Source organism: Erithacus rubecula (assembly GCF_903797595.1).
Source record: "Erithacus rubecula genome assembly, chromosome: 6".
NCBI classification, from domain to species: Eukaryota; Metazoa; Chordata; class Aves; order Passeriformes; family Muscicapidae; genus Erithacus; species Erithacus rubecula.
Genome location: NC_136688.1, coordinates 55148294 through 55162233, shown reverse-complemented (window position 1 = coordinate 55162233; position 13940 = coordinate 55148294). Strand labels below are relative to the sequence as shown.

At 47.3% G+C, this 13940-nt stretch overlaps 1 protein-coding gene across 1 annotated transcript in view; it reads left to right on the top strand.

Moving 5' to 3' along the window:
• PRKCH (protein kinase C eta) overlaps positions 1-12096 on the top strand; it is a 111081-nt gene extending 98985 nt beyond the window's left edge. The window contains exons 13-14 of the mRNA XM_079309322.1: positions 9577-9720; positions 11084-12096. Coding sequence (XP_079165448.1) covers positions 9577-9720; positions 11084-11230 — 291 coding nt within the window. The 3' untranslated portion in view covers positions 11231-12096. The remainder of the gene's footprint in view (positions 1-9576; positions 9721-11083) is intronic.
• The last annotated feature ends 1844 nt before the right edge of the window (positions 12097-13940 follow it).

Genomic DNA, 13940 nt, shown 5'->3' with positions numbered 1-13940 from the left:
CCCAGCTGCCTACTTGCTGCAGCTGCTCACCCCACACAGCTCCTCTGGACTTTGGAGGAGTTTATTCTGTTCATGCTGTGCAGTTGTTTGGGGTCGAGCACCTTTGGATAGGGGGAGGTCAGAAGCAGCTTTCACCAGCTCAGATACCACAGGGGTGTGTGCCTCCTCCCCAGCACATCACTCATTGCAACATCTGGGCTTTTTGCTGCCTTCATCCTCATCATAACATCTGGGCTTTCTGCTGCCTTCATCACTCATTGTAACATCTGGGCTTTCTGCTGCCTTCATGCCTCACCTTTTCCCTAAGTCCTGGGCAGTCAGTTTGGCCCCTGTGTAAACTCCACCAAACCCCAGTGTTTGTGCTTCCCAGCCCTCTCCTGAACACCTCCAAGGAGTGAAAAGAGGCAGCCAGATGCTGATGGTGCCCTTGTGTCACTCTGCACAAGGTGTGTCTCCCCTTTGCTTCTGTGTCCTGCAGATCTGGACCAGGTTCTTCCTTTCCAAGTGACAGAAAAAGGCATTTCTGTTTCACATTCAGTGCTGGAATAGACAGAATGAACTTGTTTCTGAATGAACCAGATGTATTTCTTAGGCAAAGTTCAAAAGGGAAAGGGACAGCATGATGGACCCACTGAAATCAAAGAGGGAGCTGGATGAGCTCATTGCTTTGTCCTCAGAGCTGAGGAGCCTGCTAACAAAGGCAGATAGATATTAAAAGTGCCTTCAAATGCCAATAAATTATTCTCCTTGGCATCTCTTCAGAGTTGGCAGTCTCCATAAATTCTCTTGCACAATTTGATTAAGCTTTGGCTTTCAGCATGAGGCTGGTATTTAAATCTCTCTGTGAAGCTCCGTGCTGGATCTGTGTACACATTTTTCCTTTATTTTGTTTTTCAGAAATGCTTTCATCTTGCATTTCCTGATTTGCTCCACAGCCACTGCTGCAAAAGCAAGGCTCTGGAGCCTGTTGTTTCCCAGCTGGGGAGGAGTTCTGCAGTTTTAAATGATCTCTTGCCTAGACCATTTCTGATATAAACACACTGTGGTGAGGTGACAGGGCTGTTCCTCACCACAGGTTGCCTTCTTATCTCTTTTGCCAGAGCTTGCACATCCATATCTGTAACCTGCTGTCTCTTACTCTTTTCTCTCCTAATTCTCAAACTAAAAACAGCTTTCCACAGTGATTTTAGTCTCTTCTGTTGATTGATCACACCTCTTTCTCCTCTTCCCCACAGTGATAGTCCCATGCTTCTGAATAATTCACTCTGAAGTAAAACTACAGATATCTGTATAGAGCTTGCCAAGGCCAAATTCATCTTGAAATAGTCTTTGGATATTTTACCATTCCCTTTCCAACAGGCTGAAATCAGCTTCTCATTTAAGTCTGTAGCATGTAAGCTCAGATTTACTTCAGAAAAAGCTCCTAAACCAGCCTATTGTAACATCAAGTGTGACTCATCCTCCTCTTTCCTGCCAGGTGTGGGGGAAAATGAAGGTGTGCTCATAGTGCCAGCATTGTCTTCCCCATCTTTTCTCCCTCCTTACTCCCTGATGCTGAGGAAAGAGCAATTCCCATGTCTCCTTCCTCAGCTCTGCCATATCTAAACTGGTATTAAGGACCCACAAAAGGGTGAAGTCCATTAAGATCCAGTCTTGGGGCAAATCCTAAGGATTCCATTGAGAACCAAGCTGGCTTTGGGAATGATTGGTGTGTGATGGGGCCAGCTCTGGCTGGGCAGCCCCTGACAGGAGGGGCCAGTCCATCTATCTGGGAGGTCTGCACACTGTGATAGAGGTAACAAAGCTCTGACTGACTGAGCTACCCAGGGCTTTAGTCCTATTTGTCCCTCCAGCTTTCAACTTTATGACATACTCTGTCTTCTCAGGAACTTTAAAATTAAAAGAATTGAAATATAACCAGGACTACAAAAAAAGCTCCTTTGAAGTATTTTTTTTTTTTCTTCGTTGGACTTTACAGGTTTGTTCAGGGCACTTTAGTCCCCTTTGTACTTGACCCTATGTAAATAGACCACCCAGGGTTGTGTAACAGATTCCCAGTTCCTCTTGACAGGACTATCAGAAAAGGATTAATTGTTTTTCCCTGCAACCCAAGGGAGATTTTACTCCTGCTTAAAACAAGAGCAGGATCATGCTCCCAGTCTGTTAATAAGTGGGATGCTCATTTTGCATTCATGTTTGTGCTGCTCTGATTGATGTATTGATTTAGTAACGGACCTGCATATCCCCATGCTGTACCTGTAGCCTGGCTGTGGTAATTGAAAACCAGCAGCAGGATTTTGATACTGTCTGAGCAGCCCCTGCAGCTGGTGACCCCTGTGGGGGTGACTCCTCAGTTCTGAAAGCACAGCTCTCTGGGGTGTCATCCTGACTAAAACTTTTATCAGATATTCCATACAGCCAATGACTGAAGTTAGTGTTTACTTATTATTGCTTATTACAGAAGTGCCAAAAGCAGAAGTGTCAAAAATCAATAGTTATCCTCAGGGGCCAGTGCACTTGATTCTTGTGTCCTTTTTATTCTACATTAGTGTAGATGAGTTATTTATTGATGGGTGGGGAGAGGCAAGGAAACAGGTAGATTTGGCACAGTGAGGAAGTTTGTAGCCATTCAGACAGCATTTCATTGTGGTAGTCAGCAAAGTCTCATCACTGGAGATCTGGAGCCAGATGAGTCTGTCCCACATGGGAGTTGTTCTGTCCACCTGGGTTTATTTTGCTGTTCTCTTGCTCAGCACTGTTTGCAATCCAGTTAATCCTCCTTGTTCCCTTGAGCTCTGTCTGGGCAGCATTGAGCAGCCATTTCTGCACCAGGGGAAAGCAAGATCAAATTTATCTGCTTAATATCCACTGCACTGACATTCTGTCCTTCTTGCCTGAGGCTTGCACACTGGACATGTGACTTCTGTCATGCTTATTGTTACAGTCTTCTGGCTTTTAGGGAGCTGGGCTGATGACTTATTTTTACCTCCCTTCCCTGTTTTATCTGGAAAAGGAGATAACAGATATTTCACACTCTGTCTCTTCCTCCCCCCTCTCCTTAAAATGCTTTCAGGGCAGTCTTGCACTTGTGAACCCTGGCACTGCTTGCTGGACCCTCTCTGCACGGAAGGATTGCAGCTGCTCCCAGTTTTGTGTAGGCAGGACTGCAGTGTGGGGGTACCCACACCCTGAGGGGTCACATCCTGGCTCAGCACCACAATGAATTGATGGGGGGAGTCAGGGCTCTGTGTGCAGGAGAGGAGCAGGAGCACCTCATGGCCTCTGGTGTTTGCAGTCAAAGCAAACCCCCAGAGGAAAGAGAGCTGGAATTTGAGAGAGCCACGGTGGCTCCAGGGCTGCTCTCAGCACCCAGTGCTAGGAAAGGTCTAGAGGATTCCAAGTTCCTGGCTCACAGCCACAGCCAGGCACTGGCTGAGCTGCCCTAAGTACAAGGACTTCATGGGACAGCTCTCTGACCACACCTTGGAGTGAAACTGGGCTGTCCTGCCTCCCTCACCTCCTGTAACCACTCGTGTGTCCAAGCCCTGGATTGCTCTGCATGGGGAAATGAGGCACATTTGTGAGCATCACCTGGCAGGACTGGGGTGGAGGCTGATGGGAGCTTTGCCCAGGAGAGCAAAAGACAATTCTGGCTCAAAATGAGCAGCTTTTTATTAAAAAAAAAAAAAAAAAATCCTGGCTTCCAGTCATTAAAAATAACACAGGCATTAACAGACAGAGCCATAAAACCATCTTTCTTCTTCTTTGTTGAGGGCTAATGACACCCCAGTCCATGGGTTTGTTTGCCTTACATAATAGGCAGCCAAACTGTTTTCAGCAACTGCAGCATTCAGTCGAGAGATTCATGGAGGGAAGCCTTAATTAGAGTAATTGCTCTATTTATATAATGATTCCCTTTTGTCTCAGATCAAATGGATCTTTGAGAAATCTTATTTCCTTTCCAGTTAATTTCTGCCCTGTTAGTTTAGCTCATGAATCCTAATGAAGAGAAGCACCTTGGGTATCTCCTGATCTCCTGCTGTCCCTTGTTACTGAAGGGGAGACTGTGGGGCATTAATCTCCTGTGCTGCTGTTCTTTACTTTGGTACCAACATGGAAGAAACACCAACAGGCAAATTTTAAAACCATGAACAGGGAAATCTTCCATTCCTTTAACAATTTGACTTGACTATTACCCTGCCACAATTTGAGTAGGGACCCTGTGAGGCAGAGGAGGTGACACTGAGGTGGTGCCATCCTACCTGAGACAGGCTGCTCTTGGGCTCCTGACAAAATAAAATGATGAATTTCCTTGGTCTGTGTTCCCTGCCTGTGTGATTGGGAATATCCTCCCTTTCTGCTATGTGTTTGTGTTTGAAAGATGAGCTACTGGGACACAGGCTTTCTCTTACAGGGTAAATACACCAATGTTCTGCTGGGAACTGGTGTGTCTGAAAAGTTCTTTAGTACAAGAAAGAATGAATTTTTTCTTATCCAGGTGGCTGACAGTGTGAAGGGACTGGCTGAGCAAAATGTTGTGTTTCTCTTCCTGAAGTGCAGCACTCCTGTGACAGGATTGAGCCTTGTTAATGTTTTCCTAGAAGGTGATGCAATTTCACGTAATCTGGGATATTACTCATGAAATTAATTGTCCTGATGCAAATATCACATACACTGGTTACGTAAAACCAATCAGGGATTCCAGTATTGAGAAAGGAGACTTGTAATTCAAGGAAATTTATGCAAGGAAATGGCTGGTTTGTGCAAACATCCCTGCAGTGACTCCCAGGCCGTTAGACTGATTTGCAGACTCAGCTTTCTTGAGAAATTGCAATGCTGCATGTGAGCAGCACTGGGAGAGTCCAGTACAGCCTTTCCCATGTCCTAGGAGTCCTGGAGCCCTTTCCAGCATGGTCTGAGCCATGGGTGAAGGGCAGGACCAGCACAGATCCCCCTCACCTGCTGCAGGCTGAGCTCCCAGGGCTGACACAGATTTTCCCCAATGGCTGGCACTGCTATGGCAGCATTTTTTCCTTGTAACTTCACAGGACCTCTGTGGACTAATCCCCAGCTTTTCATTTCTTGTCATGGCTTGCTGCATTTTCTCTCAGTAAAGGTTTTCAAATGATCTTGTGAAGTCATGGTTTTGGCTCATGCCAGCTGCTGGTTTTGGCTGCAATGCTGCTGGGAGGGTTAGCTGAGGTCAGGGAGAGCCTTGCTCCAGTTTGCTGCTCAGCAAACTGGTGTAGCCCAAAGGATCCAGTCTGAGGATGCTCCCAAGGGGCTCCTTACCCTGGGAATGGGATCATTTCCCATGGCTGGATGTGGTCACAGAGCAAGGGCTTGTCAGTCTGGTTCAGGTTTGAGCTTGATTGTGTTGCTATTGGTTTTGCTGGAAGGCGTCTTGGATTTGGGTTTCTTTTTACTCAGGTTTCCATGTTGTTGTTACTGTTAATTTTTTTTCTTTGCATTTCTTCATTTCTTCGTCTGTGTGCCAGAGGCTAAGGTTTGTGATGCATTCATGGTTATTGTGGAAAAATAGAGATAATTAAGCACTAGGAGATGACATCTTTCCACAAAAAAAACTTTCTGCTGAACATCTCTCACCACCTGCATTGGAGGGTTGTCCTTGGAAGGACCTTTAGGGCTATCAAACCTGTGAAGCAAGTGTCAAACTCTGGCCTTCCCAGGAATGCCAGGAGCAGCCAACACTTTGCAAGACATTTTCCAGCTGTTTCTGAGTGCAGCCAAGGGGATCACAGGGAAGAGGAGCTGCATTTCTGAAAACCTGTCCCCTGTGTGTGCAGAGGACAGTGTCTGTGCAGTCTCAGCACTTCACCCCTCTGCTGCACAAGAGCCTCTCACATGGTCAGGACACAGGCAAGGGCTGCAGGTACTCATTCCAGAGGTGGAGGCTGAGCTTGTAATGAAGTTTTTCAGAAATCTTGAGCTGTTTGCTTTGCTGGAAGTGCCATCAGACTGTAGGGGCAGCAGAGATGGTCTGCCAGATGCTGCCCTGCTGCAGCAGAGAAGTGTCAGTGCAGCCTCAGGCAGGGAGGAAGCAGGATTCATGGGTTTTGGAGCCTTTGAGAGGTCACTGGAGTCTTTTGGGTTTTTCTGCCTACTTGGCAACACAAACTGAAAATTCATCCATTTTTGTGTCAGTGCAGTAATTCCAGGTGAATTCAAATCGTGTTTGAGAGGCTTTGTTATTCATTTTAGTGGGGGTGGGCTTCAAAAATCTCATTCTGTCATTTTATATACCTGTTTATATACAGCAAAGCAGGCAGCTGTCCCAGTGCAGAACATCAGTGCTGTCTCTGTTGGAGTCATCATTTGCACTCCTCTTTTCAGCCCAGATAAAGACTGGAGCCAGATAAACACACCCCCTTCACCAGGCTGTGACAGACCTGCCACCTCCAAAATTCACCTGGAGATTTTCTGCAAGGGAGGAGCAGCCATGGCCAGGCTCTGGTTTTCCATCATGTCCCCTGGGTGCAGAGGTGCTGGGTAACCTTGCATGGTGCTGCCCTGCCCAGAGCACAGGGCTGTGTTCCACTTTGCTCAGAGCCACAACCAACCTGACCTTGAGTTCTTCCAGGATGAGACATTCTCTGGGCAACCTGTGCCACATTTCTGCTGAAGCAGACCAGTGGGAGAAGCCTCTTCCCTCTGTGCTCATACTCTTGGTGCAGTGCATGGCCTGTAACTCATTTTCAAGATCCTGCTAGCCTGCATTGAGTGTTTCCAGTTCCTGGGAAACAAGAGTCCTCTCCACAGTGTTTTGTGCACTGCAGCCCCTTGTGTTTCACAGCCCTGCTTTTACAGAGCCAGAGAGGCAGCAGCACTGAGCATAGGTCAGCTCATTCCTGTTGGAGGCAAAGAATATTCAGAGGGGTTTTTTGGAAACCTGGAATTGGTTTCAGGAGCCAGCCAGGGGAATGTGCTCCAGCAGTGGATGAACTTGAATCCTTCACTCATCTCCTGCCTCCTTTAGGCACCCATTATGGAGTGGATGGTGCCTAGAGTTCCCCAGCTGAGGTTTCCCAGTCTCTGGGTACAATGGACAAACTGGAGCTGACCACTTGAATTTGAGGAGCTTTGGTTTGAATGTTGTTTTACTTTTTCAGACCTCAAAACAGCCCAGTTTAAGAGATGGCCTTTGCCTAATCCTCATTGTCCTGACAAAAAGGGTGTTTTTAAGCAGCCAGGAGTGAATTTATGTTGGCTCTTCACTTGTTGCATTGGATGCCTTAGCTTGGTGCAGTTTTTGGCATCACATGAGTACATCAAGCAAATAGGAATGTAAACAGACCTTTATATCCCAGGGCTCTGAACTGGTCTGGAAATGGGCAGTTGGGTTAGGCTTTGGTCTTATATGGTTGAGCATGAATGGGAACCCAAGCCAAGTGTGTTCTAGTCCCTTTTCAGAGTTTATTTACTTTCATGATTATTTTTTTCCCTTTCCCACATTTAACAGAAGACTCCTGGTGTAATGGAGGTGGCAGTAGAGCAGGAGCCAGGAGACATGTGATGTATTCCCAGACCTTTTCTCCATTTTTTTTGGAGACTTTCTTGTTTTTTTGGAATGTTTTGGTCTATACCACGCCCAGCACAAGCAAGCTCTGGTCTTGTTTGAGCTTTCTAGGTGTTTCAGCAATGCAAATAAGAGCTAGTGAGGTGCAGATACCCATCTGTGGGGACAAAGAATGAATTTCTAGAGAAAGACAGGGCTGCCAGGAAATTTCTGCTTTGTTTTTGCTAAACAAAGAAACCTAGTTCAAGACTTGCAAAGGCTTGTCTGAACCAGGTCTCTCAGAGATTTTGGCTTGGACCCATTTCTTTTTGAAAACCAAGGTGTTTCTGGGTATGTCACTATCCCACAGAAATCCTGGAGCAGTTTCTTGGGAAAGAAATGGTGTTGAAGTTCTGCTGGTAGACAGGGAGAGGAGCAGGCTGGAAGGGTTGGGGAGATACAGAATTTCTGCTTATCCTTGGGCCTGGCTCAGGAATGCTGCATCACCAGGGGCTGAGGAGTCCACAGGAGCATGGGAAGAGCCCAGCTGCAGCTCCACTTCAGCTTTGTTCCTGTCCTGGTGACTCCTTGTACAGATCTGGCACCTGGCAGCTCTTCCTACTGATGTTTTGTGTGGAATGCTGGAAAACAGTGCTGCTGTGGGGAATCCTGTGGCAGCACATGACCTCAAAGGGCTCAGGGGGGTCAGGGTGGAGCTGGGGAGTTGGTCTGGGGTCCTACAGGGTATCAGCTAAAGATGCCCCATCTGCTTTGTCCCTGTAGCCCCTTCAGAATGGGGTCTTGGGAGAATTCTATAAACTGGGCAGTTGTCTTTCTCCTCCCCACCTTCCCTGTAGAGAGGAATGACTAGACCTTTTATCCTCTTATCCTAGGAGAGTTTGTACCTTGTGAAAGGCTCCTGCAGTCAGAATGAAGTTGTTCTGATTTCCCCATTGCTGGGATGCAGCAGACTTGGCCATTGCTGAAACAGTGACCGATTGTCTGGTTTGGCTGGTTCAGCTGTTTGCTAAACATAATGCTCTTTCATCTTCCAGGAAATGGTCTGGACACCTCCACCAGAGTGCAGCTTGCTTTATGCTGCTGTTTCAATAGGCAAATAAAAGCAGCTATTTTCCCTGTTTAAACATAACCTGATTTCTCCAGTGATTGGAATACTCGAAGGGAAAGGGAGAGATTGGTTTATTACTGAATTTTCAAGAACTGTGATCCTAATTAACAAGCCAACCAGCTCTTTTCCTTCCTGGGAAAAGATTCTCCTCCTCCCCTTTAAGAATATCCACAGCACTCACACTTCATCATTTTCATCAGGAGCTAAAGGGCACCCACCAGGGCCCTCTCACACCATCTGTGTGATGTATGGCTTTCCTCATTGCTCCCTGGCAAGTCAGGGCACTTTGGCTGAGATATGAGATTTCTTCTTGCTGGCAGCAGAATAAAAATGTTTCAAAATGAATCGTTTATTGGTGTTTCAGCAGCAAGAGGGGAGACAGTCACCTGTCTGCTCTCATCAGCTCAGGGTCAGAGGGCTCTAAAAACCAGAGCCTTGCCTGTTTTCCTCTGTTTCCTGAGATGGCAGGAAGGAAAGCGTAGGCATCTGGCAGTGCTTCAGCAGGGAGAGGTTTAGGAAAAAGGCACAGCTCAGGACTGACTCCAGTCCAAAGCCTGGCTGGCTGCTGGGCAGCATCTGACAGCAAGTTTGAGAAATCTGAGAAATTAATACAGAAACAAATAACGACCAAATACACTGGGCAATATTTGTAATATTGCAAATGATGCAATTCAACTTTCTTTTCCTAGTGTGGTAATCAAGGATTTCACCAAAAGCAAAAGCAAATATAGAGAAGTGCACCCCAGCTTCTTCCTGCGGGGAGCGAGTTTCGTTCCTTGCATGCGGTTCCATTACTAGGAACTCGAGCAGCCTGGCCAACAACTGGGTTCAACAGGAAAGCCGAGGACAAGCTTTTGTGTGGCTGCTAATGGGCACCCCTGCCGTGGCTGTGCCGGATGGGAGGGAACAAACAGCCCTTTCTGCCTTGCAGTTCATGACCAAGAACCCCACGATGCGGCTGGGCAGCGCCGGGCTGGGCGGCGAGAGCGCGATCCTGCGGCACCCCTACTTCAGGGAGCTGGACTGGGACCTGCTGAACCAGCGGCAGATGGAGCCCCCCTTCAGACCCCGCATTGTACGTGGGGAGGGATGCTGGGGGAGGGCATCCCGCGGGGGGGGTCCCTCTTTTTGCTTCTATAAGCAGATTTGTTCCTGTGAGACTGGAAAGAGGTGAGGGAAGGGAAGTGAGGGAGTCACTGGCCTTGGTTTGGCTGCTGGTTGGCCGCCTGGTTAGTCTCCTGTTTTCCCCTCCGTGCTGGATTTTCACAGGCAGCTCAGTGAAAAGAGGCAGTTTGTAAAAGCAGCTGCAGCAGGTTAGGCACTCAAGTACCCTTTGAGGTAAAACAGGGTAAGTAATTCTCATCCTGCTCACTCCACCTACCCCTCCACATCAGGGCTGTCTCTGTGTCTGTTCAACACCCAGCAGAGTGTTCCCTGCTCAGGTCACTGTCAGGGAGTGCTTCAAATGGCCACAGTGCTGCCCCTGTCCCCAGTAGTGTCACACAGCCCTAAGGATGCTCTGTAAGAGAAGAGCACTGCTCTTCATGGAGAGCCTTTCCAGGGTTGTCCCATGGTTTCCTTGTCTCACAGATTATTGCCTGGAGTGGCTTGTCTCATGCTGTGGTCACTCTGCAAGCTCTCAGTGCAATGATCCACCAGTTCTTCTCCCTGAACTCTGGGTGCAGGATCAGCTACTTGAGGAGTAGTGACAGCTCAAAAGCAGGATCTTGGGTTGCCCCTTAGCCTGAATCAAAGACTGAGAGCCTGCTCAGTCTGCCACAAGCTGGGCAGGATCTGGGAATGTTAGACTTCAATGTCAATACATTTTATTGACCTCAATGTCAATAAAATATCTTGCTCTGGGTGCAGGAAAAACAGGCGCCTCATGAAAATGTGCCACAGACCCAGTTTGTGAGTGTGCATTCTAAACAGCCCCCCCTTGGCACACTGCAAGGAATCCAGCACCTGGAGGCCAGCCATTTGTCTTCCCACGGCCCAGTAATTCAGTATTGTGCCAGTTTAATGGCTGGCAGTAAGAGGAGTGTCCTCCACCCCCTCCCCAAAACCCAGCTGAGGCACTCAGCAGATAAGGAGGGACTGTGGGGAGTCACTTGGGAGCACAGCTGATAACTGCATGGGGTGTGTGCTGCCACTTGAGGGGAGGGACTGATTTGTGTGCCCTGCCCTGCCATGTCTGGCCAGGGAAGCCCCCAGAGTTGCTGTCAGTTAAATCTGAGAGGGGGTTCCCTGTCAGAAACCTTCAGAGGCTGGAAAAAGCTTTGCTCTATGAGAGGCTGCTCCCAGTCCAAGCCCAGAAAGGCTCTCAGCTCAGCCTGGGTTATGGAAGTGAAGGTTCAGTGCACTCAGATGCAGAGCAAGGATCAAGCAGATGATACACACTTTTGACATGTCTTTCCTTTGTGTTTTCCATTTGACAGAAATCCAAAGATGACGTGAGCAACTTTGATCCAGATTTTATAAAAGAGGAGCCCATCCTGACCCCCATTGAAGAAGGCATCCTTCCAATGATAAACCAAGATGAATTTAGAAACTTTTCATTCACCAGCCCAGAACTGCAGCAATAGCTGTGGCTCTGGAGAAAGGTTGCTTAGAGGACTGGGAGGAAATTAAATGAAAAACAAGTTTACCAGTAATTTCATTCTCAAGGAGTAGCAGTGCACTGACTGGAACGATACAGCAGCACCACTGTCAGTGTTACCTTAATGTGAAATTGAAACCTTCCTGTGTTTGTAGGACTTCTGCAGCTCTTGGATCAAATATTGACAGGGGTGGAACAAACATGAGATTGTAAATAGCTGATGCAGACAGAGCACTGGATGCTGAGCTGTTGGCTCAGCCTGAATGTCACCGCTTGCAGTGGATTCGAGGAGTCGGCATGAGCATGAAACAAGTGTCTTGCAGCCCTGAGCCAAACAGTCTTGTTACAATGCTGATTGTTTGCAAGACTCTTTTGAGGAGTCCCAGCACTGTCCAGCTTTTTGGAGACATGATCTAACATCCCATGGCCTGACTGAACCAGATGTCCCTACTGACTTTACCTGTTTCCTGCAGTATTTATTTCTTTCCGAAGCACAAATGGCTCTTTTTGACACTGTTTGGGTTCCCACGTGAAATATTTCATTGTGCTGACTAGCAGAAGGAAAAAAAAAACAAATGCCCTGTGCCCCACACAGATTCTTCCAAATCAAAGGGAAGTCATGTGCTTGTAGTGTTTTACTCTTTGTGCGTGTTGAAAAGTTTTAGTGTTTGCATTCTGTGAAATGCCTTTTTACATCATGCATCTTCAATGCTCCTTTCTTTGCCTCCCAGCTGTTTTCAACTATAATGTAACTTGTTGTACTGTTTATTTAGGCCCTTTCTATTTAATTATGTTACACAGAGCCCCTTTTGTGGGTTTAGTGCCTCATTAAAATTTTGATCCAAAGTGGTAGCACTTAAATTATTTGTAGCATTATTGCAATGGGAGCCACAGAACTGACAAGCTGCTTGAAAGCAGAGTTACCAACCAAAAGGTAGCACAAAAGGACAGCTTTTCTCCCATGAGAGTGATAAACCTTATCTAAAGATGGAGTGACTTGGTTTTGTTTGGATTTAAGAGCTCATTACTTACAGGGCACTTCTTATCAGTTGCATCCTCAAGCTTCTGCTGCAGGCAGACTGAGATGATTTTTCATTGCAGATTTTAGAGCCCAGATGCTCTGGGAGATAGTTCTGTGCTTTTCTTATTCTCCTGGAAGCTGGATGATTTTTCTGTAGCTCCTTGGCACACCTTTGCACTCCTTGCTGGGCTTGAAACTGTATGACAGGTTTATAGCCTCTTCCTTGGGCAGATATGAATTCCTGGAGAAGGATTTCTAACCTCTTGCAAAACTGATGATGTTTGTATAGGGCTCCCCACATGCTTTAACTTGAGAGAAGAGTGAGGTGCAGCAGAGAGGGACAGTTCTGCACAGACCTTTCCCCACTGCAGCTGTGGATGTTGTGTAGGGGAGCAGGAGCCTGGGGCATGGAAATTACAGAGGTACAGCCCCCATTACAGCACAGCCCTCTGCTCTGTACATGCTCACCTGCTGGGAGAACGAGGTAGAAAGGAGAAATCAAAGCTGAGATGTACATGCAAGAGTTATTCCTTCCCACTCCAGTCCCCTCTACTCAACTGAGTTACTTGTACCTCTAAAGCATCTCTGAACTGTCTGGCAGCTGGGGCAGAGACTCAGTTACCCTTGGATTCTTCGTGTCTTTGAGCCTGTGTGTTCCACCAGTTCTCCCCCTTTCTTTCCTGTGTCTCCTCTTCTGGTAAGCACAGCTTCACCCTCTGATCTCCCTTCCCCCCCCTGGGCACCTTCTGGCCACATTGCAGCCCATCCCTTTGCTGCTGTGTAGATACCAGCTCCTCCAACACGGGGCAAGAAAGGAAGAAGGACAGGCTGTGTTGTGTAAGCAGGGAAAAAAGAGCAGAATTCCACAAAAATGATCCAAGAACCAGCCCTGCAGGCTGGCTAGAGTTGCTTTCCCATATGGGAAGAAGCAATACAGGGATGGATGCATTTGCATGAGGGGGTCACTGTGGCACCTTGTTCACGTGTGAATGGCACGTGGTGTTCACTCTTCTGGTGCAGACATCACCCAAAGCATTTCCTCACTGCAGTTCCTACCCAGTTTCATGGGATTATGACTGCAGCAGTGCTCACTTGGCAAGGTGTAAGTGCAGCTAAGTTGGCCACCAAGGGTGGGAGCCCCAAAACTAACTGAATTATGTGTTGGTGGCTTTTTGACTCTCTTAAGGATTGTGAGCAGCCTCTCCTTCCCTGGTGATCAGTTCTGGAGAACAGTGATACACCTTTTTTTTTTTTTTGCCAGCACAGTGGTATCATCCCAGGATTTCATTGGTTGTGTTATTCTCTGAGGCTCAGGAGACCTTATAGAATAGTTCCTACTGAAGAAATTACTGCCACAGTTTTGCCTTCAGCACAAAATGTGATACCATTTCCATGGCCCCAGGATCTGAGAGTTCACATTGCTGACAGCATGAAGAATGTGCAGTAGTCACCTTTGGAGAGCTTTAGTGGTGTGTCAATATTATATCTTATTTCATATTAATACTCACCAATCTGTGTCCTGAAAGCTTGGAGAATGGGAACTAAGTCACCTCTGGAGGTGGTTAGGACTGTTGTGAGCTGCAAACCAGAAAGCTTGTACATCTCTGGAGGATATGAGATGGTATTTTGGGGAGCAGGAGAGCTCTCACTGTGGCCAGTCAGTACTTGCTGTGGC